General features: G+C 50.0%; 1 protein-coding gene across 3 annotated transcripts in view; it reads left to right on the top strand.

Moving 5' to 3' along the window:
- LOC121272599 (neuroblast differentiation-associated protein AHNAK-like) overlaps positions 1-27,591 on the top strand; it is a 98,939-nt gene that overhangs the window by 61,715 nt on the left and 9,633 nt on the right. For 2 of the 3 annotated variants that reach the window (XM_041179255.1, XM_041179256.1), the window contains 3 exons: positions 17,196-17,251; positions 22,353-22,476; positions 25,034-25,190. In XM_041179255.1, coding sequence (XP_041035189.1) covers positions 22,444-22,476; positions 25,034-25,190 — 190 coding nt within the window. In that variant the 5' untranslated portion in view covers positions 17,196-17,251; positions 22,353-22,443. Of the gene's footprint in view, positions 1-11,057; positions 11,128-17,195; positions 17,252-22,352; positions 22,477-25,033; positions 25,191-27,591 lie in introns of those variants that run through there. The other variant, XM_041179257.1, reaches the window with a different exon arrangement.

The following is a 27,591-nucleotide window of genomic DNA, read 5'->3' as shown; positions in this document are numbered from 1 at the left end:
ACCTAGAACTGAAAGCTAATTATTGACTGGTGGATTGTCGTAAAAACCCATCTGCTTCACAAATGTCCTGTGATGACAGAGATTTGCCACCCTTACCTGGTTTGGCCTATACGTGACTCTAGATCCATAGCAATATGGTTGACTTCTAACTGCCCTCTGAAATGGTCCAACAAGCCAGTCAGTTCAATGGCAATTAGGGATGGGTAAGAAATGCTGGCCTTGCCAGTGAATATCCACATCCCACGAAAGAATAAATCAAAAAGTAAAAAAGACCATTAATGCGTATCAAAATGAGCAGTGGCCTCGATACCAACCCCTGCAGGTGGTGGTGTTCCATGTATCTGCTGCCCTTGTCCTTCTGTACATTTCCCTATGAAAAACAGCCATCCACAACAACTCTGCTTTCTGTCCCTTATCCACACTGCCATTACCCTTTAATCAAATTCACTTCAATTTTGCTAACTGTGCATGGCCGTGTGGTGATGTTGTATTAGTCCCTGTGTTTGAGATGTGCATGTCCGTATGGTAGAGGTGTTACATGTCCTTGCAGTGGAAGTGTACGTGTGCCTGTGGTGAAGATTTTTTTAAATTCACTTACTGGATATGGGCATCGCTGGTTGTGGCAGCATTTATTGCCCATCCCTAACTGCCCTTGAGAAGGTGGTGGTGAGCTGCCTTCTTGAACCGCTGCAGTCCATGTGGTGTAGGTACACCCACAGTGTGGTTAGGGAGGGAGTTCCAGGATTTTGAACTAGCGACAGTGAAAGACCGGCTGATATATTTCCAAGTCAGGATGGTGAGTAGCTAGGAGGGAAGCTTGCAGGTGGTGGTGTTCCATGTATCTGCTGCCCTTGTCCTTCTAGGTGGTAGCAGTTGTGGGTTTGAAAGGTGCTGCGTAAGGAGCCTTGGTGAGTTTCTGCCATGCATCTTGCAGATGGTACACACTGCTGCGACTGTTCATTGGTGGTGGAGGGTGTGACTGTTTGTAGAAGGGGTGCCAATCAAGCGGGCTGCTTTGTCCTGGATGTTGTCGAGCTTCTTGAGTGTTGTTGGAACTGCACTCATCCAGGCAAGTGGGGAGTACTCCATCACACTCCTGACTTGTGCCTTGTAGATTGTGGACAGGCTTTGGGGAGTCAGGAGGTGAGTTATGGGCTGCAGGATTCCCAGCCTCTGACCTGCTCTTGTAGCCAGAGTGTTTATATGGCTAGTCCAGTTCAGTTTCTGGTCAGTGGTAACCCGCAGGATATTGATAGTGAGGGATTCAGCGATGGTAATGCCATTGAACATCAAGGCGCAATGGTTAGATTCTCTCTTGTTGGAGATGGTCATTGCCTGGTACTTGTGTGGTGCGAATGTTACTTCCCAATTGTCAGCCCAAGCCTTGACGTTGTCCAGGTCTTGCTGCATTTGGATATGGACTGCGTCAGTATCTGAGGAGTCGCGAATGGTGCTGAACTTTGTGCAATCATCAGCGAACATCCCCACTACTGACCTTATGATGGAGGGAAGGTCATTGATGAAGCAGCTGAAGATGGTTGGGCCTAAGGCACTACCCTGAGGTACATGTTCCTGCGGTGAACGTATGCATGTCCCTGTGGTAGAGGTGTACATGTCCTTGTGGTGAAAATGTACATGTCCCTGTGATGGAGGGGTACATCTCCTTGTGTGGGGGCTTACATGTCCTAGTGTGGAGGTGTACAGGTCTCTTTACATGGCAAAGATGTAGATGTCCTTGTAACAGAGATGTAGCGAGTCCTGCGTCAGAGGTGTAGAGAGTCCTGTGGTGGAGGTGTAGAGAGTCCTGCGGTGGAGGTGTAGCGAGCCCTGCGGCGGAGGTGTAGAGAGTCCTGTGGTGGAGGTGTAGAGAGTCCTGTGGTGGAGGTGTAGAGAGTCCTGTGGTGGAGGTGTAGAGAGTCCTGTGGTGGAGGTGTAGAGAGTCCTGTGATGGAGGTGTAGAGAGCCCTGCGGCAGAGTTGTAGAGAGTTCTGTGGTGGAGGTGTAGAGAGTCCTGTGGTGGAGGTGTATACAGTCCTGTGGTGGAGGTGTATGGAGTCCTGTGGTGGAGGTGTAGAGAGTCCTGTGGTGGAGGTGTAGAGAGTCCTGTGGTGGAAGTGTAGAGAGTCCTGTGGTGGAGGTGTAGAGAGTCCTGTGGTGGAGGTGTAGAGAGTCCTGTGGTGGAGGTGTAGAGAGTCCTGTGGTGGAGGTGTAGAGAGTCCTGTGGTGGAGGTGTAGAGAGTCCTGTGGTGGAGGTGTAGAGAGTCCTGTGATGGAGGTGTAGAGAGCCCTGCGGCAGAGTTGTAGAGAGTTCTGTGGTGGAGGTGTAGAGAGCCCTGCGGCAGAGTTGTAGAGAGTTCTGTGGTGGAGGTGTAGAGAGTCCTGTGGTGGAGGTGTAGAGAGTCCTGTGGTGGAGGTGTATACAGTCCTGTAGTGGAGGTGTATGGAGTCCTGTGGTGGAGGTGTAGAGAGTCCTGTGGTGGAGGTGTAGAGAGTCCTGTGGTGGAGGTGTAGAGAGTCCTGTGGTGGAGGTGTAGGGAGCCCTGCGGCAGAGTTGTAGAGAGTCCTGTGGTAGAGGTGTAGAGTGTCCTGTGGTGGAGGTGTAGGGAGTCCTGTGGTAGAGGTGTAGAGAGTCCTGCGGTGGAGGTGTAGAGAGTCCTGCGGTGGAGGTGTAGAGAGTCCTGCGGTGGAGGTGTAGAGAGTCCTGCGGTGGAGGTGTAGAGAGTCCTGCGGTGGAGGTGTAGAGAGTCCTGCGGTGGAGTTGTAGAGAGTCCTGTGGTGGAGGTGTAGAGAGTCCTGCAGTGGAGGTGTAGAGAGTCCTGCGGTGGAGGTGTAGAGAGTCCTGCGGTGGAGGTGTAGAGAGTCCTGCGGTGGAGGTGTAGAGAGTCCTGCGGTGGAGGTGTAGAGAGTCCTTTGGTGGAGGTGTAGCGAGTCCTGTGGCAGAGTTGTAGAGAGTCCTGTGGTGGAGGTGTAGGGAGTCCTGCGGTGGAGGTTTAGGGAGCCCTGCGGTGGAGGTGTAGGGAGCCCTGCGGTGGAGGTGTAGGGAGCCCTGCGGTGGAGGTGTAGAGAGTCCTGTGGTGGAGGTGTAGAGAGTCCTGTGGTGGAGGTGTTGAGGGTCCTGAGGCGGAGGTGTTGAGGGTCCTGTGTTGGAGGTGTTGAGGGTCCAGTGATGGAGGTGTTGAGGGTCCTGAGGCAGAGGTGTTGAGGGTCCTGAGGCGGAGGTGCTGAGGGTCCTGAGGCGGAGGTGTTGAGGGTCCAGTGGTGGAGATATTGAGGGTCCTGAGGCGGTGGTGTTGAGGCTCCTGTGGTGGAGGCGTTGAGGGTCCTGAGGCGAAGGCGTTGAGGGTACTGTGATGGAGGCCTAGAGAGCCCAGCGGCAGAGGTGTAGGGGATCCTGCGGTGGAGTTGCAGAACGCTGTGGCAGAGGTGTGGGTAGCCCTGTGGTGGAGGTGTAGAGAGCTTTGCGGCCGAGGTGTGGAGGATCCCCTGGCAGAGTTGCTTTGATTGATTGTAGAGGTGCACAGGTCCTGTGGTGGAGTCACGCAGCACCGCTGGAGGTGTCAGTGACATCTTTGCATCACTGCAATTGAAGAATCGAGACTCCATTATGGAAAAAATAAAGAACCAAGGCTCTAGTTTGGTCGAGGGACAGTCAGCAGCTCAATGCTGGGCTGTGGGCAGCTCTCAGCAGACAATCCAAGAAACTCAAAAAATATCAAATATTTGTGAGTGGGTAGCAAAGCTTGCTGAGTGAATTGCGGCTTTGTGTTCGAATCTTTCTGTTGGAGTGTGAGTTTTAAATAGCAAGAGATTTATGAAGAGTTGAATCTGTACTTGTTACTCATTCAGGTGCAGAAGCCTCTTGGGCTAACTCAGCCACTCTGGGACTTGGTGGGGCAGATTGGAAGCTGCTGATGTTGGCATTGTGGAATGTGATGAGCGTTTGGTGCACCCTCGCTGTGCTATTGTTTACATACGAAAGGCAATGGATGGGGGCGTGACGTTAGAAAATAACAAATGGCTTCTGTGGGAAAGAGCTGGTTGGAGCAGCTTAGGGGACAGACAATGGCATGGGACTGAGAGTCACTGGCATGTGACTGAGAGTCACTGGCATGGGACTGAGAGTCACTGGCATGGGGCTGTGAGTCACTGGCATGGGGCTGCGAGTCACTGGCATGGGACTGAGAGTCACTGGCATGGGACTGAGAGTAACTGGCATGGGGCTGAGAGTCACTGGCATGGGACTGAGAGTCACTGGCATGGGACTGTGAGTCACTGGCATGGGGCTGCGAGTCACTGGCATGGGGCTGAGAGTCACTGGCATGGGGCTGAGAGTCACTGGCATGGGACTGCGAGACACTGGCGGCTGTGAGTCACTGGCATGGGACTGAGAGTCACTGGCATGGGACTGCGAGTCACTGGCAGCTGAGAGTTACTGGCATGGGACTTAGAGACTGGCATGGGACTGAGAGTCACTGGCATGGGGCTGCAAGTCACTGGCATGGGATTGCGAGTCACTGGCATGGGGCTGAGTGTCACTGGCATGGGACTGAGAATCACTGGCATGGGACTGAGAGTAACTGGCATGGGGCTGAGAGTCACTGGCATGGGACTGAGAGTCACTGGCATGGGACTGTGAGTCACTGGCATGGGGCTGCGAGTCACTGGCATGGGGCTGAGAGTCACTGGCATGGGGCTGCGAGTCACTGGCATGGGGCTGAGAGTCACTGGCATGGGACTGCGAGACACTGGCGGCTGTGAGTCACTGGCATGGGACTGCGAGACACTGGCGGCTGTGAGTCACTGGCATGGGGCTGAGAGTCACTGGCATGGGACTGCGAGTCACTGGCAGCTGAGAGTTACTGGCATGGGACTTAGAGACACTGGCATAGGACTGAGAATCACTGGCATGGGGCTGAGAGTCACTGGCATGGGACTGAGTGTCACTGGCATGGGGCTGAGTGTCACTGGCATGGGACTGAGAATCACTGGCATGGGGCTGAGAGTCACTGGCATGGAATGAGTGTCACTGGCATGGGACTGTCACTGGCATGGTGCTGAGAGTCACTGGCATGGGACTGTGAGTCACTGGTATGGGACTGAGAGTCACTGGCATGGGACTGAGAGTCACTGGCATGGGACTGAAAGTCACTGGCATGGGACTGAGAATCACTGGCATGGGACTGAGAATCACTGGCATGGGGCTGAGAGTCACTGGCATGGGGCTGAGAGTCACTGGCATGGGACTGTCACTGGCATGGGGCTGAGAGTCACTGGCATGGGACTGAGAGTCACTGGCATGGGACTGTCACTGGCATGGAATGAGTGTCACTGGCATGGGGCTGAGAGTCACTGGCATGGGACTGTCACTGGCATGGGGCTGAGAGTCACTGACATGGGACTGATTGTCACTGGCATGGGGCTGAGAATCACTGGCATGGGACTGAGAGTCACTGGCATGGGACTGAGAGATACTGGCATGGGACTAAGAGATACTGGCATGGGAGGGATTGGCACTGAAATGAGACAGACAGAATCAGAACATTCTGAGAAATTGGGCAATCGAATGGCTAGCCACTATTGGGAAAAAAATCAAGGAATTTGTGGCTTAAAATAGGCAGGAAAAAGAGTCAGAAAGTAAAGGGAATGTAAGGAAAAATTAAATGGAAGAAGTGGAAGAAGGGAATATTTTAACATGTCCCTCTTTCCATGGCAACTTGTTGGCCAATGAGAGTTGACTTGCCATCCAATCAGTACCCTTTTCTCCTATAGTATAAATTGTTGTGATCATTTGAAATTTGGCATTCTTGCCTTTGTCCTGATGAGTGCAAGATGAAAAGCTTCAGAAATATGTCCCTGTTTTCAGCAATATTCAAATTCTGCACTACTAAGCGACTGTTTGGAATATTTTAACTCAGTTGAGTTTGACACTTGGTGTATTGATCTTTGAGAAGTTAGTGAGTGAATGGTAAGGCATATGTGTAACAGATGTACAAAGGTTCAGTATGCGCACTCTGCTGTCCACCAGCCTCCAGTTCAGAGTGAACTCACTCAGTATTCGGTGGTTTTTTATGCGCTGACCATATGTTGACTTCCATTGGTGTCTGGAGAGAGGGGCAGGATCTAGATTACCCAGACCTCCGGTCTAACACGCACTTGGAAATGCTGATCTGAACCGATAGTTTTTACAAGTGAATGATGTGACTTGAGTGGAATTTTCCCTCTCTAATTACAAGGTGTTTTGATAGAATAAGTAAGGAGAAACTGTTTCCACTGGCAGAAGGGGCAGTAAATCTCTCAGTTTTTCCTAATTGTTTCTTAAAAGAATCCAAGGAATTCCATGGTTCTAGCTGGAAGTTACCACCAGCTGACAGCACAGAAACAGGCCAATCAGCCCAACAGGTCTAGGCTGGTAATGAATGAACACGGTCCAGCGGTCCTTCAAAATCTGCATCCTCACTTCTGCAGTAGGCGACTATATCACAGAATTCTGGAGCAAGGAAGGATTCCTGTAAAACATAGAGCCCAGGATTCAGTGGTCTGTAACATGTTGAAATAATGCCCGTTCTCTCCAAACTATGCTGACTGAGCGACTTTCTTCTCTGAACTTCCTCATCGATCTTAGCTTGAACCTTTCTGAACTGTTCTTCAGTCTTGCACCCTTTGCTTCTTAAAATCGCCCGGAGCTGGATGCAGATTGAAGGTGATGGGCAAAGGAACCAGAGGGGAGATGAGAAGAAATCTAATCACACTATGTTGTTGTGATCTGGAATGCGGCACCCGAAAGGATAGTGGAAGCTGATTCTATAGTGCCTTCTAAAAATGCGTTGAACAAATACTCGAAGGAGAGAGAATTGCAGGGGTATGGAGCAACAGCAGAGGGAAGGAGACTAAGTGGATAAGGGCTGGCACAGGTGCAGTGGCCCAAATGGCCTCCTTCTGTTCTGCATTTTATGATTCAGTTCTAATTGTTAAATTCTTGACTTTGTTCACATCCTGGCATTCGACAGCAATTCATCCCCTGACCACCAGTGACAGCCCCAAGCCCCATATTGGCCAAGCAAGCCTTGCACCTGCACACAGCATCCAGAGATATCCCAAAATGCCTTCAAGAGCAACAGTTCATCCTTAAATCCAGCAACTTTCTTTACAAACCTGAAGTCTGCAGGCTAGTCTGAGAGAGGTCTTTAAGATTATGAAGGAGCTTGATAGGGTAGATGTAGAACTTGTGGGGAGAACAAAACTAGAGGGTCATAAATATAAGATGGTCACAAATGAATCTAAGAGGGGATTCAGGAGAAACTTCTTTCCCCAGAGAGTGGTGAGAATGTGGATCTCACTTCCACGGGGAGCGATTGAGGAGAATGGCACAGCTATATTTGAGGGGAAACTAGATCAACACACCAGGGAGAAAGGAATGAAATGATATGTTGGTAAAGTTATAGGAGGAAGGGTGGGATGAAAAGGGAGATAGAAATTAAGATAAAGAAGAAAAAGTGTGCTTATAGAAACTAGGAGCAGGAATAGGCCATTTGGCCCTTTGAGCCTGCTCCGCCATTCATTATGATCTTGGCTGATCATCCAGCTCAATAGCCTGCTCCCGCTTTCTCCCCATACCCTTTGATCCCTTTCGCCCCAAGAGCCATATCTAACTCCTTCTTGAAAGCATACAATGTTTTGGTCTCAACTACTTTCTCTGCTAATGAATTCCACAGGCTCACCACTCTCTGGGTGAAGAAATTTCTCCACATCTCAATCCTATGACAGGTGTCAGGTAGAAAATACAATTGAGAACAAAGAGCAATACAGAAGGTTCAGAGGGGAGGTGAAAAAGCATATTAGGGACGTGAAGAGGGACTATGAGAAAAGACTAGCAGCCCACATGAAGGGAAATCCCTCCTTTATAGGCATATAAGTCGTAAAAGGGTGGTAAAAGGAGGAGTAGGGCCAATTAGGGACCTAAAAGGGAATTTACACATGGATGAAGGGACCATGGCTGAAGTATTAAATGAATACTTTCAATCTGTCTTTGCCAAGGAGGTAGATGCTCCCCAGGCCATGGTGACAGGTGAGGACTAGAGTCATAGAGTCATAGAGGTCTACAGCACAGAAAAAGGCCCTTCACCCATCGAGTCAGCGCTGGTCAAACAAGTATCCAACTATTCTAATCCCATTTTCCAGCACTAGGCCCATAGTCTTGTATGCCATGGCATCGCAAGTGCACATCCAAATACTTCTTAAATGTTATGAGGCTTTCTGCCTCTACCACCCTTTCAGGCACTGAGTTCCAGATTCCCACCACCCTCTGGGTGAAAGAATTCTTCCTCACATCCCCTCTAAACCTCCTGCCCCTTATCTTAAATCTATGCCCCCTGGTTATTGATTCCTCCACCAAAGGGAAAAGTTCCTTCCTGTCTACCCTATCTATGTCCCTCATAATTTTATATACCTCAATCATGTCCCCCCTCAATCTCCTCTGCTCCAGGGAACGTAACCCTAGTCTATCCAATCTCTCCTCATAAGTAAAACTCTCCAGCCCAGGCAACATCCTGGTAAATCTCCTCTGCACTCTGTCTAGTGTAATCACATCCTTCCTATAATGTGGATTCCAGAACTGCAAGCAGTACTCTAGCTGTGGCCTAACCAGCATTTTATACAGTTCCAGCATAACCTCCCTGCTCTTATAGTCTATGCCTTGGCTAATAAAGGCAAGTATCCCATATGCCTTCTTAACCACCTTATCTACCTGTTCCGGTACCTTAAGGGACCAGTGGACATGCACACCAAGGTCCCTCTGATCCCCGGTACTTCCCAGGGTCCTACCATTCATCATGTATTCCTGTGCCCTGTTTGTCCTGCCCAAGTGCATCAGTTCACACTTATCCGGATTAAAATCCATTTGCTACTGATCAGCCCATCTGATCAGCCCGTCTATACTCTCCTGTAATCTAAGGCTATCCTCCTCACTATTTACCACCCCACCAATTTTTGGAAACTCTGTCACTAGAATGGTTCAAAATTGATAAGGAGGAAGTGTTGAATAGACTGTCAATCCTTAAAGTTGACAAGGCACCGGGACCAGACGAGATGCATCCAAGGATATTGAAGGAAGTGAGAGCAGAAATTTCAGGGGCGCTGGCCATAATATTTCAGTCTTCCCTAGACTCAGGGAGTCACCAGAGGGCTGTAGAATTACAAACATTACGCCCTTGTTCAAAAAGGGTTGTAAGGATAAGCCCAGCAATTAAAGACCAGTCTCAGTTTAGCTTCAGTGGTGGGTAAGATTCTAGAAACAATTATTCAGGATATAATTGGCAATCACATGGAAAAATATCGGTTGATAAGGAAGATCCAGCATGGATTTCTAAAGGGGAAATCGTGTTTAACTAACTTGCTGGAATTTTTTGAAGAGGTAACAGAAAAGGTCGTTGAGGGCAATGCTGTTGATGTGGTGTACTTGGACTTTCAAAAGGCATTTGATATAGTGCCACACAACAGACTTGTGAGCTCATGGAATAAAAGGGATTGTAGCAAAATTGACTGAAAAATAAGAAGCAGAGAGTAATGGTCAATGGATATTTTTCGGGCTGGAGGAAGGTTTGTAGTGGAATTCCCCAGGGTTCGGTATTGGGACTCTTGCTGTTCCTGATATATATTAATGATCTAGATCTTGGTGTGCAGGGGACAATTTCAAAGTTTACTGATGATATGAAGCTTGGGAGTGTTGTGAACTGCAAAGAGGACAGTGTAGAACTTCAAAAGGACATAGACAAGTTGGTGGAGTGGGCAGATAGTAGGCAGATGAAGTTCAATTTGGAGAAGTGTGAGATGATGCATTTTGGTAGGAAGAACATGGACAGACAATATAAAATAAGGGATGAAATTTTGAAGGGGGTGCAGGAGCAGAGAGACCTGGGTGCATATGTGCATAGATCATTGAATGTGGCAGGATAGGTGGAGAGCAGTTAATAAAGCATATAGTATCCTGGGCTTTATTAATAGGGTCATAGTAGGTTACACTGAATTTATATAAGACACTTGTTAGACCTCAGCTGGAGTATTGTGTACAGTTCTGGGTGCCAAATTATAGGAAGGACGTGAACATAGTGGAGAGAGTGCAGAAGAGGTTTACAAGAATGGTTCTGGAGGACAAAATGCTATCATCTGAATCAAGTGAGATCAAGAGAGTCAGAGAACAGGCCACTCCATGCAGACCAATGTCTAGTGAGAGGGATAGAATTACCATCTGGTGACAGAAATTGTTTCCTTTTGCCAAAGATAGATTAGTTTCTAGAGTACAATATGAGACTACTGCGCACAATTCTGGTCCATTATAGAAAAAGGATATGGAGAACATGCAAGCATATGAATTAGGAACAGGAGCAGGTCACTTGGCCCTTCTAGCCTGCTCCGCCATTCAATAAGATCATCGCTGATCTGACTGTAACCTCAACTCCACATTCCCACCTACCCCTGATAACCTTTCATCCTCTTGCTTATCAAGAATCTTTATAGCTCTGCCTTATAAATATTCAAAGACTCTGCTTCTATCACTTTTTGAGGAAGAAAGTTCCAAAGACTCGTGAGAGAAAAACATTTCTCCTCATCTCTGTCTTAAATGCAAGACCCCTTATTTTTAAACAGTGACCCCCTAGACACTGGAGAAGGGGCAAAAGAGCATGATATCAGAACTGAGAGGTAATAGCTCATGAAGATTGAACAGGCTGATACCCTTTTCTCTAGAAAAGAGAAAACTGAGGGGAAAGAGGTCTTTAAAATTATGAAGGGATTTGATTGGCTAGATGCACAGGAAATGTTTTCACTTATGGGGAACTAACATTTATAAATATAAAATAGTCACCAATAACTCACATGAAAGCAAAATACTGTGAATGTTGGCAATCTGAAACAAAAACAGGAAGTGCTGGAAACACTGAGGAGACCTGGCAGCCTCAGTGCAGAGAGAAAAACAGAGTTAACGTTTTGAGTCCAAAATGACTCTTCTCTGGAACTAATCAGTAGTAATGGACCTGCATCATATGGTGAGGGAACCAACAAGAGTGAAAAAACTACTAGACCATGTCCTCAACAAGCTAGCTGTCGCAGATGCAGCTGTCCATGACAGTAAAGGTAGGAGGATACCCTTAATTATGTTTTGTGGCATTACCACTGTGCTAAATGGGATAGATTCAGAACAGATCTAACAGCTCAAAACTAAGCATCCATGAGGTGCTGTGGGCCATCATCAGCAGCAGAATTATATTCAACCACAATCTGTAACCTCATGGCCCAGCATATTCCCCATTCTACTATTACCACCAAGCCAGGCAATCAACCCTGGTTTAGTGGAGAGTGCAGAAGGGCATACCAGGAGCAGCACCAGGCAGACCTAAAAATGAGGTGTCAACCTGGTGAAGCTACAATACAGGACTACTTGCAGGCCAAACAGTGGACGCAGCAAATGATAGATAGAGCTAAGCAATCATAAAACCAACAGATCAGACCCAAGCTCTGCACATCCAGTCACATCCAGTTGTGAATGGCGATGGATAATTAAACAGCTCACTGGAGGAGGAAGCTCCACAAATATGCCCATTCCCAATGATGGGGGAGCCCAGCACATAAGTGCAAAAACCGAGGCTGAAGCATTTGCAACCACCTTGAACCAGCAGTGCCAAGTGGATGATCCATTTCAGCCTCCTCCTGAGGTCCCCTGCATCACAAATATCAGTTCAGCTAATTCAATTCACTCCACATGATACCAAGAAAAGGCTGAAGGCACTACATACTACAAAGACTACGGGACTTGACAATATTCCAGCAATAGTACTGCAGACTTGTGCTGCAGATCTTGCCGCGCCCCTAGCCAAGCTTTTCCAGTACAGTTACAACATTGGCATCTACCCAGCTATGTGGAAAATTGCCAAGGTATGTCCTGTCCATAAACAGCAGGACAAATCCAAACCTGGCCCATTACTGCCCAATCAGCCTACTCTCAATCGTCAGCAAAGTGATGGAAGGCATCATTGACAGTGCTATCAAGCAGCACTTGCTCAGCAATAACCTGCTCACTGATACTCTCTTTGGGTTCTGCCAGGGCCACTTGGCTCCTGACCTCATTACAGCCTTGGTTGAAACATAGACAAAAGAGCTGAACTCCCGAGGTGAGACGAGAGTGACTACCCTTGACATCAAGGCTGCATTTGACAGAGTGTGGCATCAAGGAGCCCCAGCAAAACTGGAGTCAATGGGAATCAGTGGGAAAACTCTCTGCTGGTTGGAGTCATACCTAGCACAAAGGAAGATGGTTGCGTTTGTTGGAGTTCAGTCATCTCAGTCCTAGATTACGCAGGAGTCCCTCAGGGTAGCGTCCAAAAGCCACCCACCTTCAGTTGCTTCATCATTGACCTTCCCTTCATCATAAGGTCAGAAGTGGGAATGTTTGCTGTGAATGTTCAGCACCTTTCACAACTCCTTAGATACTGAAGCAGTCTGTGTCTGTATGCAGCAAGTGCTGGACAGCATTCAGGCTTGGGCTAATAAGTGGCAAATGGCATTTGTGCCACCGGAGCGCCAGGCAATGACCATCTCCAACAAGAGAGAATCTAACCATCTCCCAATGATGTTCAATGGCACTACTATCACTGAATCCCCCACTATCAACATCCTGGAGGGTTACCATTGACCAGAAATTGAACTGGACCAGCCAGATAAATGCTGTGGCACAAAAGCAGGTCAGAGACTGCGATTTCTGAGGCAAGTAACCTACCTCCTGACTCCCCAGACCCTGTCCACCATCTACAAAGCACAAGTCAGGAGTGTGATGGAATACTCTCTACTTGCCTGGATGAGTGCAGCTCCAACAATAAGCTTAACACCATCCAGGACAAAGCAGTCCGCTTGATTGGCAACCTACCCGCCACCTTCAACTTTCACTGCCCCCACCACCGACGCACAGTGGCAGCAGTGTGTGTACCATCTACAAGATGCACTGCAGCAACTCACCAAGGCTCCTTCCACAGCACCTTCCAAACCCATGACCTCTACCATCTAGAAGGACAAGAGCTGGAGATAGATGGGAACACCACCACCTGGAAGATCCCCTCCAAGTCACTCACCATCCTGATTTGGAAATATATCGGCTGTTCCTTCACTGTCGCTGAGTGAAAATCCTGGAACTCTCTCCCTAACAGCACAGAGGGTGTACCTACACCACGTGGACTGCAGCGGTTCAAAAAGCAGCTCACCACCACCTTCTCAAGGGCAATTAGCAGCCCGATCAGAACTTCTGTCACCAGCTTGAAACAACTGTGGACAGCCCATTGGGAGACTCCACACAGATCCCCCACTGACCCCTGGAAAGAGCCGGAGGCATAGAAGTTGAGGGCCACTGTGACCTTCAAAGCCATGGGGTTTCCACCCACCCAGTCAGAACTGATCTCAAGCCCAATCATTTGAAAAATGGAGGTCACTGTCTCCCTAGAGAGACAGAGCCCCCTTTAGCATTTCACCTTGGACATATTGAGGTAGCTGTATCCATTCCTGTAAACTCTGGCCGCAGGATATTGGCGTCTTCTGCGGCCCCTTCCACCTTGAACTACCTGCTGGCCCTGCACTCCTTGTGCCTGCGCCTCTCCTATCACAGGTTGCTCCCCACTTCTGGCTCTCTCTTCCTCCTCAGTGGAGGTACCTTCAGCAGAAAGCACAATCCCATTCCCAGGATCACAGAAGGCTGTTTGATACCTGGAAGGGTCGACATGATCGAAATCCTCCGGGGGCCTTGGAGACACCAGTGAGTCCTGAAATGAAGCCTAGAAATGTTTAGAATGAAGCTCAGAACTGAGATGAAGCTGTCAAGTTCAAATAAGCAACGAGCAGCAAATATCTCCTAAACTCCTCATTACTCACACTGGCAATGCTGCTGACCCTTTTTATCCCGCCCTTGGGTGAGGTTTTGCAAAATGTGGGCTGCCCGCCTGCCTGTTTTGCCCATGGGATGAGCGTGAAATCACACGGGCAACGTAGGATCAGCTTCATTTGGGTTTTTAATGGTCTTAAGTGACCTCTTAATTGATGCCGGGTGCGGCTCTGACTCCCGCGTGTGCCCGCTGACCTGAAGATTGCCCACGTGTGGGATAAAGTTGGGACGCTCGCCTGGCATCTTGTGCTATTTTACGCCCCATCAGGTTGCCCGTGAGGTGTAAAATTCTGGCCGATAAATACAAGAGGGAGAAAAGAATAGAAGGTTATGTTGATGGGGTTAATTGAAGAGGAGTGGGAAGGGGCTCGTGTGGCGCATAAACACTGACATAGGCCAGTGGGACTGAATGACCTATTTTAATACAGTAAATACAGTACTGTAAATACCATGCACTGTCTCCCGAAGTGAAAATTCATTATGATTGTGAGTAGATGAAGAATGGCAAGGGCATTGTGTGAGCACATTAATAGAGGAGACTATAAAACGCCATGGTATCAGCAGCATAGTATAGACATTCATTCCCCACTAACACATTGGGTTAATGAATGAAGACTGAGTGCAGCCTTCATAGCCTAGTATGTTGCTTCACCTAAGGGATTGTGTTGGTCAAATATCAGGCAGGCATTTTTATTTTGGCTGACAGTGTTCTCACAACCCATTTTGACATCAAACAGCAACAGAAATAATGAGAGAGGCTCCCAACGGTGAGAGACGGGAGGAGAAAGGAATTGCTTTCGGCAACATGGAAACCTGCCCAAACTCAACGAGTTCATCGAGGCGGGACCTGATCCTGCTGGATTCTCTGCTGCATTGTGTGACCTTGGTGAACTGTACCCAGCAATACTGGGCACTTTGGGAAGGGAGTACATTCAAGCCCAGTCTGCAGATACATTAGGACAAAGCTAATGATAAGGAGCTTGAGTTTCCTGAATATTTGGCACCTGGTTTATAGTGCCTGTGTTTTTCGCTGAAATTTATACCATTGGAGAATCAACAGATCAAAGGGTGAATCTAGCGCAATTTTGTGTCCAAGTGATTCTAACACACTGGACTTCATCAATGAAGGTATTGAGAACAAAAGCAGGGAATTTATCCTGAAGCTTTATAAAGCCCTGGTTAGGCTGCAACTGGAGGATTATGTCCAGTTCTGGCCACCACACATTAAGAAGCATTCTGAGAGGGTGCAGGGGAGATTTACCAGAATGACTCCATGGATGCAGGATTTTAGCTACAAGCTTAGGTTGGAGAAGCTGAGGTTGTTCTCCTTGGAGCAAAGGAGATTGAGGGGAGATTTGATAGAGGTGTTCAAGATTATAACAGGTTAAGATCAGATTTAAGGTTTCGGCAAGAGATACAGGAAATGTGAGGAAGAACTTTTCAAACAACGAGTAGCAATAACCTGGAAGTCATTGTCTATTAGGATGGTGGAAGTGGAGATGATTCATAATTTCAGAAAGAAATACAATGACAACTTGATGGAAATAAACTTGAAGGGTTGCAGGGTTGGGCCGGGGGAATGGGACTGACTGGTTGCTCTACGGTGAGTCAACATGGACTTGATGGGCCAAATGGCCCTCTGTGCTGTAGTGAGCCTATGATTCCATGACCGTAGTAATTGGGAAGAGTGTCGTAAGAAAGTTACAGCTCAGCAGTGATTTCTCTTGCTTGGAGAAGAAATCAGAAGGAATTGTTCATTGCTTTTGCAATGGTCATGTTCAGCCCTAGTTCTGATGAGCTCCCTGTCAAGTGTCGTGTGCTTGAGAGCAACAATAACTTACATTTATATAGCACCTTTAATGCCCCAAGGCACTTCACAGGAGCAATCATCAAGCACAGTTTGACGCCGAGGAAATATTAAGACAGATGAACAAAAACTTGAGCTGAAGCAGATGTTAAGGAGTGTCTTATAGGAGGAGCAAGAGGTAGAGAGCTTCAGTGAGGGATCCTGGAGCTTAGGACCCAGACAGCTGAAGGCACGGCCACCAGTGTTGGTGTGATGAAATGGGGGATGGATGGGAGACCAGAATAGGAGGAGTGCAGAGATCTCGGAGGATTGTAGGGCTGTAGGAGAGGGAATGCTGAGGCCAGGAAAGGATTTGAAAACAAGGATATTAATTTAAAAATCTAGCTGTTGCTGGACTGGGAGCCAATGTAGATGAGCAGGCACAAAGGTGATGGATGAATGCGACTTAGGACATGGGCAGCATGGATGAACTACAGTTTGAATGTGGCTCTTTCCCTGCTTTACATAGGGAGACTTTGACCAAAACTGAGCACCCCTTCCCCGCCCTGAAAGACGAGTGTGGTATGAATAGGCTTCTAGGTCAACATCCTGTTTTCTGACTGATTTTCTCTTTCAGCCCCTTGGAAATCCAGTTTTGCTTTTGGCATTGCTGAGAAAAGAGACATGCAGTCAAAGCTTTTTGTCTTGCACTCATCAGGATAGATGCAAGAATACCAAATTTCAAAGGGAGCAACAATTTGCACTGCCTGAGAAAAGGTGTGCTGATCGGTTGGCAAGATGGGTCTGATTGTTGGAGACATTGCCATGGTGAAGGCACCAGGGAGCTATTGGGGTAATAGCTTCCTGGTGCATTTGCCATGGCAACGTTTTGGTAGCATCATTGATAGAGGTGGCAGCTGCCAAGGCTGCAAGGAGGACAGGAGGACGCCACCATGCTGAAGAGATAAAATATTGATGCCCAAGTGGCAGGCATGCTGGGCACAGCGATTGGAGGGGTGAATCCTCCAGCAGCAAAATTGGGGCTGGGAAGCTGCTGAGAGATCGCCTACATGTAGCAAGCGGCCTCACCCAGCAGGGAGGCCATTCCGATGCAGTCTGCTAAAATGACCATCAGTAGGCCAATTAATTGGATCAATTGGCCACCCATCTCCATTTGGCCATGCTGCCATTTCTGATCTTGGGAATAGTGCCTACATCCCCTGGCAGTGGGAACACATTGGATTTCCCTCCCAACAGCATTTTATCTCCCCCTGCCCTGGCTGCCAGCATCTCCAATGGGGCTGGTCTCATTCCAGCCTCTGTGTCTGCATGGACCTTGTGTGTTGATACTTTGACCATATGGACCCTGTGTATTGGTAATCTCCGACTGTTTGGAACCTGTGTATAGATATTCTGACCATATGGACCCTTATTGATTTCAGGCATTTTAATTGGTTTTATTTACTAAACGCATGCTTTATGGTTTAATTGCAGGTCTCCTGGGAATGTCAGAGGATGGTCAACTTTCCACTTCTTGTAGAGACTCCCTTGTGAGTATTGAATGCAAATAACTTAATATCAATCAATCTTCTAGCAGCAAATATTTCTCATTATCATCTTTTTCTCTCTGGTTAATTGTTTGTTTTGACAAATTTCCTTCCTTTCTCATGAGGGTTCACCCAGACTCTCACACACACAATAAGAGCTCAAACTCAAACACAGTGATCACACACCACATATGCACAGATGCTATATTCATGCGTGATATTCGTTCTTCGAGACGAAGATGACCATGTTCATCACGTGAGGTGTTTGTTGAGGCTCTGGTTGGTATGTAGGTGAGCGCTAAGGCTGAGCTATGCCCAGAAAGTTCTGCTGATAGGACAGGATACTGCAGACAGTTGAGTTTTGGATGAGCTGCTAAGTCAGGATTTTCTCTCCTTGCCTCTGAAGTGCACTTGCATATTTGAAGGAGGCCACATTGTTTTTTTATTTAGTTGTGCCTGGTGAAGTGATCCTGGGTGAGCTTCATGTACCTCGTGCATAGATGCTACACGCACAAACCCAACACAACTTCAGATATATTTCACACGCACACAATGATGGAAATAGGCAGTCTTAGTGCTGGCAAGAATATGAGGTCGGAAGCTCATCTTGGGATCAGACGTGACCCCAAGGATGCAAACAGACTGAATTAATCTCAGGCAGTTGCCACAGAGGAGGATGTGGTCAGTAGCTAGGGAATGGAGCTTGGAGTGGGGACTGAAAACAATGGCTTCAGTCTTCCCAATATTTAATTAATGATTTCAATCTGATAACTTAGCAACAGTGGAGGAGTGAGAGAGGTGGCAGTGAGGTCGAACTGGGTGCTGTCAGTGAACATGTGCAAACTAACACTGTACCTTCAGATGATGTTGCCAAGGGCCAGCATTTAGATGAGAAATAGGAGGGGGCCAAGGATAAATCCTTGGGGGACACCAGAGGTAACAATATGGGAGCAGAAAGAGAGGCCAAGACAAGCAATTCTCTGGCTATGATCAGATAGATAAGTATGGAACCACCCTGTTGGAAGACAGATGTTGGAGAAGGATGGTTTGGTCAACAGCGCCAAAGGTGGCAGACAGATCTAGAAGGACATGGAAAGAAAGCTTCCATGTAAATTTGTTCCTCTATTACTTTCCCAATAGTTGGTGGCCAACAGAATACACATTACAACAATGTAATGGCACCCCTATTGTTCCTTAGCTCTAACCAAATAGATTTTGTCCTTGACTCTTAAGTGCAGGATTTTCCAGCTGCCAGGCAGGTGGGCCCAGGAGCGGCCGCGAAATGGCCCGCTGCCTGTGTTTGGCCCCCCCCCCCGACCGCGATTTCACACTGGCCGCGGCCAATGAACAGCCAGCCCGTGTGAAAGGTGCACTGAGGAGCTCAGCGCTGCCGGGGTGGGGGGGGGGGGAGTCTGTGCGTGCACGGGGGGAGTGCGCACTGAGAGCTCCCTGAAGGCACACCGCTGCCTCAGTGAGTTGAAGAATTGTACAATCAAAAGGAAAGATTTTAAAAATGTTAAGAACATGCCCCAACATGGAACTCAGTAACAGTAGCAGAAACATAATAAAAATTACGTCTAAAAGTTTTTATTTTTAAAAAAAATTACTGTTGGAAACCTCATCCTGCCCGTGGATGAGGTTTCATTAAAAAAAAAATTCAATGGCTGCCTGGCAGATTTGCCCACCCCGCTAGCAGTAAAGGTCAGACCGGCAGTGAAAAATTGCTTTCAGTTACTCGATGAAGGGCCTTAATAGGCCTCTTAATTGTCGGCGGGCGCACTGCCAACTCGCAGGTGCGCCCGCCGACCGAAATATGGCGCCAGTGCGTGGCGACGTCTGGACGCTTGCCCGATGTCACCGCGCGCCACTTTACGCCCTCCTGCGGGGCGTAAAGTCCTGCCCGAGGACTCCCCTTTCTCTCCAGTGCTGCCACTCCTCCTTCCCTTCCTTCCCTATCTTTCGTGGGCACCTTTTTACCCAGGACTATTGAGTACCCTGTCTCAGCCCTTGCATCGTTTGAGCCAGCTTTCTATCATTGCCACAATATTGTAATTCTATGGAGCTATCTGCACCGGCAGCTCACCAACTCTAGACGCGCATTCATATACATGCACAGTAAACCTAACCTAGACCTTATTAAATTCCCTGTATTCCCTGCTCTAGTGCTATCTGCCTCTTTCGGTTCTCTGTGCAGCTTGGTTTTCCTCTGTAATAATACCTTCTGGTTCCCTGTCAAGTTAGTTGAAACCCTCGCCGGTAGCACCAGCAAATTGTCCTGCACGGAAGTTGGTCCCAGCTCCGTTCCGTTGAAACCCATCCGGCCTGATCAGGCCCGTGGCCTTTTTCCGAAGCCTCATCCATGGCCTAATTACTGCACTTTAAAATTTAAAGGGACAGGCACCTGGGAATTACGCACAGAACGAGGGCACAGCCTGACCATTCTGTACTGGTCAATCCAGAGGGCAGCATCTTTCCCTCGTCGGGCGGGCATGTGCCCGACCTGAACAGGAGTAAGATAATGCGCGATGACGCCGGGCGAGCATCCTGGCCAGTGTGAAATCACGGCCGGGGCCCGATCGTGGGCAGCGGGCGATTTAGTGGCTGCCCCCGGGCCCACCCACCACACCCACCCACCGGGCCCACTCACCACACCCACTCGCCACACCCACTCGCCACACCCACCTGCCACACCCACCCGCCACACCCACCACATCCGCCCACCACACCTGCCCGCCACACCCACCCGCCACACCCACCACACCCGCCACACCCACTCGCCACACCCACCCGCCACACCCACCACACCCGCCATACCCACTCGCCACACCCGCCACAGCCACTCGCCACACCCACCCGCCACACCCGCCACACCCACCCGCCACACCCACTCGCCACACCCACCTGCCACACCCACCACACCCGCCACACCCACTCGCCACACCCACCCGCCGCACCCACCCACCACACCCACCACACCACCCGCCACACCCGCCACACCCACCCGCCAAACCCACCCGCCACACCTGGCACACCCACTCGCCACACCCACCCGCCACACCCACCACACCCACCCGCCACACCCACTCGCCACACCCACCCGCCACACCCGCCACACCCACCCGCCACACCCACCCGCCACACCTGGCACACCCACTCGCCACGCCCACCCGCCACACCCACCACACCCACCCGCCACACCCACCCGCCACACCTGGCACACCCACTCGCCACACCCACCCGCCACACCCACCACACCCACCCGCCACACCCACTCGCCACACCCACCCGCCACACCCACCCACCCACCACACCCACCTGCCACACCCACCACACCCGCCACACCCACCCGCCACACCCACCCGCCACACCTGGCACACCCACTCGCCACGCCCACCCGCCACACCCACCACACCCACTCGCCACACCCGCCACACCCACTCGCCACACCCACACGCCACACCCACCCGCCACACCCACCACACCCGCCACACCCACCCGCCACTCCCACCCACCCATCACACCCACCACACCCACCCAACACACCGACCACACCCACCACACCACACCCACCACACCCACTCGCCACAGCCGCCACACCTGCCACACCCACCCACCACACCCACCCGCCACACCCACCCGCCACACCCACCCGCCACACCCACTCGCCACACCCACCCGCCACACCCACCCACCCACCACACCCACCCGCCACACCCACCCGCCACACCCACCACACCCACCACACCCACCACACCCACCCCCCGGGCCCACCCACCACACCCACCCACCACACCCACCCACCACAGCCACCACACCCGCCACACCCACCCACCACACCCACCCACCACACCCACCACACCCACCCACCACATTACCCGCCACACCCACCCGCCACACCCATTTGCCACACCCACCTGCCACACCCACCCACCCACCACACCCACCCACCACATTACCCGCCACACCCACCTGCCACACCCACCCGCCACACCCACCACACCCACCTGCCACACCCACCCGCCACACCCACCCGCCACACCCACCACACCCACCACACCCACCTGCCACACCCACCTGCCACACCCACCCGCCACACCCACCACATCCACCACATTACCCGCCACACCCACCCGCCACACCCACCCGCCACACCCACCCACCACACCCACCTGCCACACCCACCCGCCGCACCCACCACACCCACCACATTACCCGCCACACCCACCCGCCACACCCACCTGCCACACCCACCCACCACATCCGCCCACCACCCCCACCGGACGCAGTAAAAATCCTGACCCAGATCTATTCTGCACCAGAGTGGGGTTTATAACTCCCCGAGTCACTCAACATCACCAACACACCCCCCTCCCCGTATCTCAGTGCCACCAACCCACCCTCTCCCTATATCTCTCAACACCACTAACCCACCCACATCCCGTGTCACTCAACACCATGAACCCGCCTTTTTCCCAAATTCCTCAACCCCACTGACCCAGCTTCTCCCAAAAATCAGAACGCTACCTACCTTTCTCCTCATACCCCTCAACCCCACCGACTCACTTTCTCTCCATATCCCTCAATCCCACCTTCTCCCCATATCCCTCAACCCCGCTAACTCACTTTTTCCTCATATCCCTCAAACCCAGCAACTCACCTTCTCTTCATCTCCCTCAATCCCACCTTCTCCTCAACCTACCCGGCCATCTTCTTGTCATACCCCACAAAATTAGAACTGGGCCCTTCAGGGGTGATATCAGCAAGCACTGCTTCACATGAAAGGCAGTAAAATTGGATCTCTCTCCCACCAAGAGCTGTTGAGGATCAATTGAAAATGCCAAAACTTTAAAACTAAAAGCCTTGTTAGGCAAGGCTTTGGAGAGATATGAAACCACGGGAAGAAAATAGGGTTAAGGTGCAGATCAGCCATGATCTAATTGAATGGAGGAGTGGGCTTGAGGGGCTGAATGGCCTCCTCCTTTGCCTATGTTTCCTCAACTCCACCCACTCACCGTTAAGTGTTTGTCAGGCTAAGAAGAAGCGTCACTTTGGTGATGACCTGTGAGTGTCTGAAGGATGAATTCTGAGATTTTCTGATTTGCAGATTCAAAAGGAGCTACTTCACAAGGAGGTAGAAAACTTTCTATGAATCAAAGAGGATTATCACAACGATTTAGTGTCAGTCTGAAGCCAACATGGAGTCTGTAGCCCTGCGTGATGTAACCAAGGTAATGTAGCGTGTACCATCTCTTGCAAGTTACACTTTGTGTATCAGACGCCTGATGTTAAATGCACCTGGTATCCCAGGCAATGGAGGTTAAATCACCCACTTCCTTACTGGTACACCGACAAATGAAAGCATCCACATTCAGCTCAGGTGTGAGAAGATTCTGTGCCTTCATCTGTTTAGCAGTGTCTGCACCACTAGAAAATATGTTTATTAGGAACAGAGAGAGGCTTCAGCAACCACCACTACTCACTATATTCCTCACTCCCACCATATCCCTCATAGCCACCATATTTTTTTTATTCGTTCATGGAATATGGGCATCGTTGGCTAGGCCAGCATTTATTGCCCACCCCTAGGTGCCCTGGTTCAGACGGCATTTTAAGAGTCAACCACATTGCTGTGTGTCTAAAGCCACATGCAGGCCAGACCCAGGTAAGGATGACATTTTTCCTTCCTTAAAGGAAAACCAGATGGGTTTCCATGATAATTGGCAATGGTTTCGTGGTCGTCATCAGGTTTTATTTATTGAATTCAAATTTCACCATCTGGCCATGTTGATTTGAACCCATGTATCCAGAGCACTGCCCTGGGTCACTAGAATACTAGCCCATATCCCTCACTGCCATCTTCACCTTCACTCCTAGCATCTCCCTCACTCCCACATCTCCCTCAGCCCCACCAACTCCCTCAGACCCACCAACTCACTCAGACCCACCAACTCCCTCACTCCCACCATCTCCCTCACTCCCACCATCACCCTCACCCCCACCATCTTCCTCACTCGCGCCATCTCCCTCACTCCCACCACCTCCCTCACTCCCACCATCTCCCTCACTCCCACCATCTCCCTCACTCCCGCCATCTCCCTCACTCCCACCATCTCCCTCACTCCCGCCATCTCCCTCACTCCCACCATCTCCCTCACTCCCGCCATCTCCCTCACTCGCGCCATCTCCCTCACTCACGCCATCTCCCTCACTCCCGCCATCTCCCTCACTCCCACCATCTCCCTCACTCCCACCATCTCCCTCACTCCCACCATCTCCCTCACTCCCGCCATCTCCCTCACTCGCGCCATCTCCCTCACTCCCGCCATCTCCCTCACTCCCACCATCTCCCTCACTCCCACCATCTCCCTCACTCCCGCCATCTCCCTCACTCGCGCCATCTCCCTCACTCACGCCATCTCCCTCACTCCCACCAACTCCCTCACTCCCGCCATCTCCCTCACTCCCGCCATCTCCCTCACTCCCGCCATCTCCCTCACTCCCACCATCTCCCTCACTCCCACCATCTCCCTCACTCGCGCCATCTCCCTCACTCGCGCCATCTCCCTCACTCCCACCATCTCCCTCACTCCCACCATCTCCCTCACTCCCATCATCTCCCTCACTGCTACCATCTCCCTGGCTACACCATCTCACTCCCACCATCTACCTCTTTTCACCTCCCTCACCCCCACCATCTTCCTACTCCTACTGCCTCTCCCATTCCCCACCATCTCCCTCACTCCCACCATCCCCATACCCTCTACCCAGCCCTTCTCATTATACCCTTTAAACACTGACCTCATCAGAAACACATGTCCTTAATTTAAACTTTATTCTTCGGGATTTCGACATCACTGAGGAGGAGGATATTGCCCGTCGCATGTTGCTCTTGAGAAGGTGGAACCGCTGTAGCCTGTGAGATGAACGTACTCCATAATTAGGTTCGGAGTTTTGACCTAATGATGATGAAGGAAGGGTGGTGTATTTTCACTTTGAGTTGGCGTTTGACCTGGAAGTTTGTTTTTATTTGTTCATAGGATGTGGGCATCACTGGCTTTCATTGCCCATCCCTAATTGCCCTTGTTCAGAGGGCATTTTTAAGAGTCAACCACATTGCTGTGGGTCTGAAGCCACATGTAGGCCAGACCAGGTAAGGACAGATTTCCTTCCCTAAAAGACATTAGTGAACCAGATGGGTTTTTACAACCATCGACAGTGGTTTCACAGTCAACATTAGCCTTTTAATTCCAGATTTTTAATTGAATTAAAGTTCCACCATATGCCGTGGTGGGATTTGAACCTGGATGCTTAGAGCTTTGGTCTCTGGATTACCAGTTCCAGTGACAATACCACTACACCACAGGTTGTTGGAGTCCCCATAGACCTGCTTGACCCTGTTACACTATTATTTTAATGTTCATGACTCATTTAGCCTTTCGTTTATAGGTGTTTCCTGACTCCCCCTCCAACCCTTAACCCCCTCGCTTATCACAGTTTGCCCCTAGTTATTTGAACTCTTTCACTGTTCAGAGCCAATGGCCTGTTGATCAGCTTCATGAGATCTTCCAAGGTTCAATATGTTCACCCCTCCCTCCAAGAGATTGTGGGAAAGTAAGACACAGTGCTTCTTCTAGTTAGTGGTTCATCTAGTCGGTGGTTCATCTGGTTAGTGGTTCGCCTAGTTAGTGGTTTGTCTAGTTTGCCCCTCCCCAGTAGCTCCTAGATCGCCGAGAGTGGGGCATCGAACATACCCACAGCTAACCCGTGCCATCTTTCTCTCATCAGGAACTCAAGATGTCCGAGATGGTGGAATTAATTGTGGAGACGACAGCTGAGGCCGGGGCAACGGGATTTAGCGTGGCTGGTGGAGGGAAGGAAGGAATCTTTGTCAAGGAGGTGCTGAAGGAGTCAAGGGCTGCAAAAGCACTGAATCTGAAGGAGGGTAAGCTGAGCTTTAGGGCAGTCATGGAAGGCACTCCCAGACCTGCACAGAAGACACTGGCTGAAATTTAGTGCCCTCCGTCTTGGCGAGATTGGTGGTGAGGGCATTTAATCAGGAGCTTGGGGACACCCCATCTTCCCACCTACAACCTGATTAAGTCCATGGCGGGAAAGCCGAGGGACAACCTCCCTGCCCTGCCATCATTGAAGCCCTTAAGGGGCAATTAATGCCCAATTATGGGCCTTGTCTGCCTGACACTGGTAGTAACTCAGTGGTGGGCAGGGTCTTGCAATAAGGAGCATGACAAACAAACACTGCAAATTTGCCTCTAGGCAACTGGGTTTGGGGTGGCAGTGGGTAGTTAAACTCGGTCCTTTCGTACTTCGGGACAGTGCGAAAAAACTGTTCTTTCACAATCTGGGATAGTGGGTCAAACACTGTCCTTTCACAGTTTGGGATAATAGAACACACGCTGTTCTTTCACACTCTGGGACATTGAGTCACACACGGTCCTTTCACGCTCTTGGACATTGGGGCACACATTGTCTTTTCATAGCCTGGGACAGTGGGTCACACACTGTCCTTTCACACTGTGGGACAGTGGGTCACACACCGTCCTTTCACACTGTGGGACAGTGGGTCACACACTGTCCTTTCACACTGTGGGACAGTGGGTCACACACCGTCCTTTCACACTGTGGGACAGTGGGTCACACACCGTCCTTTCACACTGTGGGACAGTGGGTCACACACTGTCCTTTCACACTGTGGGACAGTGGGTCACACACTGTCCTTTCACACTGTGGGACAGTGGGTCACACACCGTCCTTTCACACTGTGGGACAGTGGGTCACACACCGTCCTTTCACACTGTGGGACAGTGGGTCACACACCGTCCTTTCACACTGTGGGACAGTGGGTCACACACTGTCCTTTCACACTGTGGGACAGTGGGTCACACACTGTCCTTTCACACTGTGGGACAGTGGGTCACACACCGTCCTTTCACACTGGGACAATGGGTCACACACTATCATTTCACACACTGTCCTTTCACACTCTGGGACATTGAGTCACACACGGTCCTTTCACGCTCTTGGACATTGGGGCACACATTGTCTTTTCATAGCCTGGGACAGTGGGTCACACACTGTCCTTTCACACTGTGGGACAGTGGGTCACACACCGTCCTATCACACTGTGGGACAGTGGGTCACACACTGTCCTTTCACACTGTGGGACAGTGGGTCACACACTGTCCTTTCACACTGTGGGACAGTGGATCACACACCGTCCTTTCACACTCTGGGACAGTGGGTCACACACAGTCCTTTCACACTCTGGGACAGTGGGTCACACACTGTCCTTTCACACTCTGGGACAGTGGGTCACACACAGTCCTTTCAAACTCTGGGACAGTGGGTCACACAGTCCTTTCACACTGTGGGACAGTGGGTCACACACTACTTTCACACTCTGGGACAGCTGGTCACACAGTCCTTTCACACTCTGGGACAGTGGGTCACACACTGTACTTTCACACTCTGGGACAGTGGGTCACACACTACTTTCACACTCTGGGACAGTGGGTCATATGGTACTTTCACACTCTGGGACAGTGAGTCACACACAGTCCTTTCACACTCTGGGACAGTGAGTCACACACAGTCCTTTCACACTCTGGGACCGTGAGTCACACACAGTCCTTTCACACTCTGGGACAGTGGGTCATAGGGTCCTTTCAGACTCTGGGACAGTGGATCACACACTGCCCTTTCATACTCTGGCATCGGGTACTGGAAATGTCAGGATCTATTGTGGATTAGTGACAGACATCACCAGGCTGACCTCAATATTTCACAAGTGATAAAGGCCTGACATTGGCATGTACAATCTGGTCATTGTTCACCATTCCTGTAACACTGTTCTAGGACTGAGTTCCCATTACAATTTGTACCCATGCTGTCCGTACCATTCACTGACAGTATCTTAAATTTTTTGTTTTCCTTACTTCTTTTATTGAGGAGTTTCTGTGTTTGTTCAGTACTCTGTTTTCATTCACCTTTAACCTCTTGCAGCCTTTACCCATTTTATCCTTTACCCTATGCTTCCTTTCCCCCTTTAACCCCCTTTGCTCAAGTGCACCTTTCACCTTCTGTATGTTTTGTCTTCTGAATCTTTTACCTTCTGCATTACCTAATGACCCCTTTATCAATGTTCCTTTTACCCACTGTTCCCTTTACCCACTGTTGCCTTTCCCAATGTTCTCTTTACTCAATGTTCCCTTTAACCACTGTACCCTTTACCCACTGTACCCTTTATCCACTTTACCTTTATCCGCTGTACCCTTTGCCCACTGTTCCATTTAACCACTGTACCCTTTACCCACTGCACCCATTAC

The sequence above is a fragment of the Carcharodon carcharias genome, chromosome 34, assembly GCF_017639515.1.
Source record: "Carcharodon carcharias isolate sCarCar2 chromosome 34, sCarCar2.pri, whole genome shotgun sequence".
NCBI classification, from domain to species: Eukaryota; Metazoa; Chordata; class Chondrichthyes; order Lamniformes; family Lamnidae; genus Carcharodon; species Carcharodon carcharias.
Note: the sequence above shows the minus strand (reverse complement) of the source record. Positions and strands in the feature narration are given on the sequence as shown.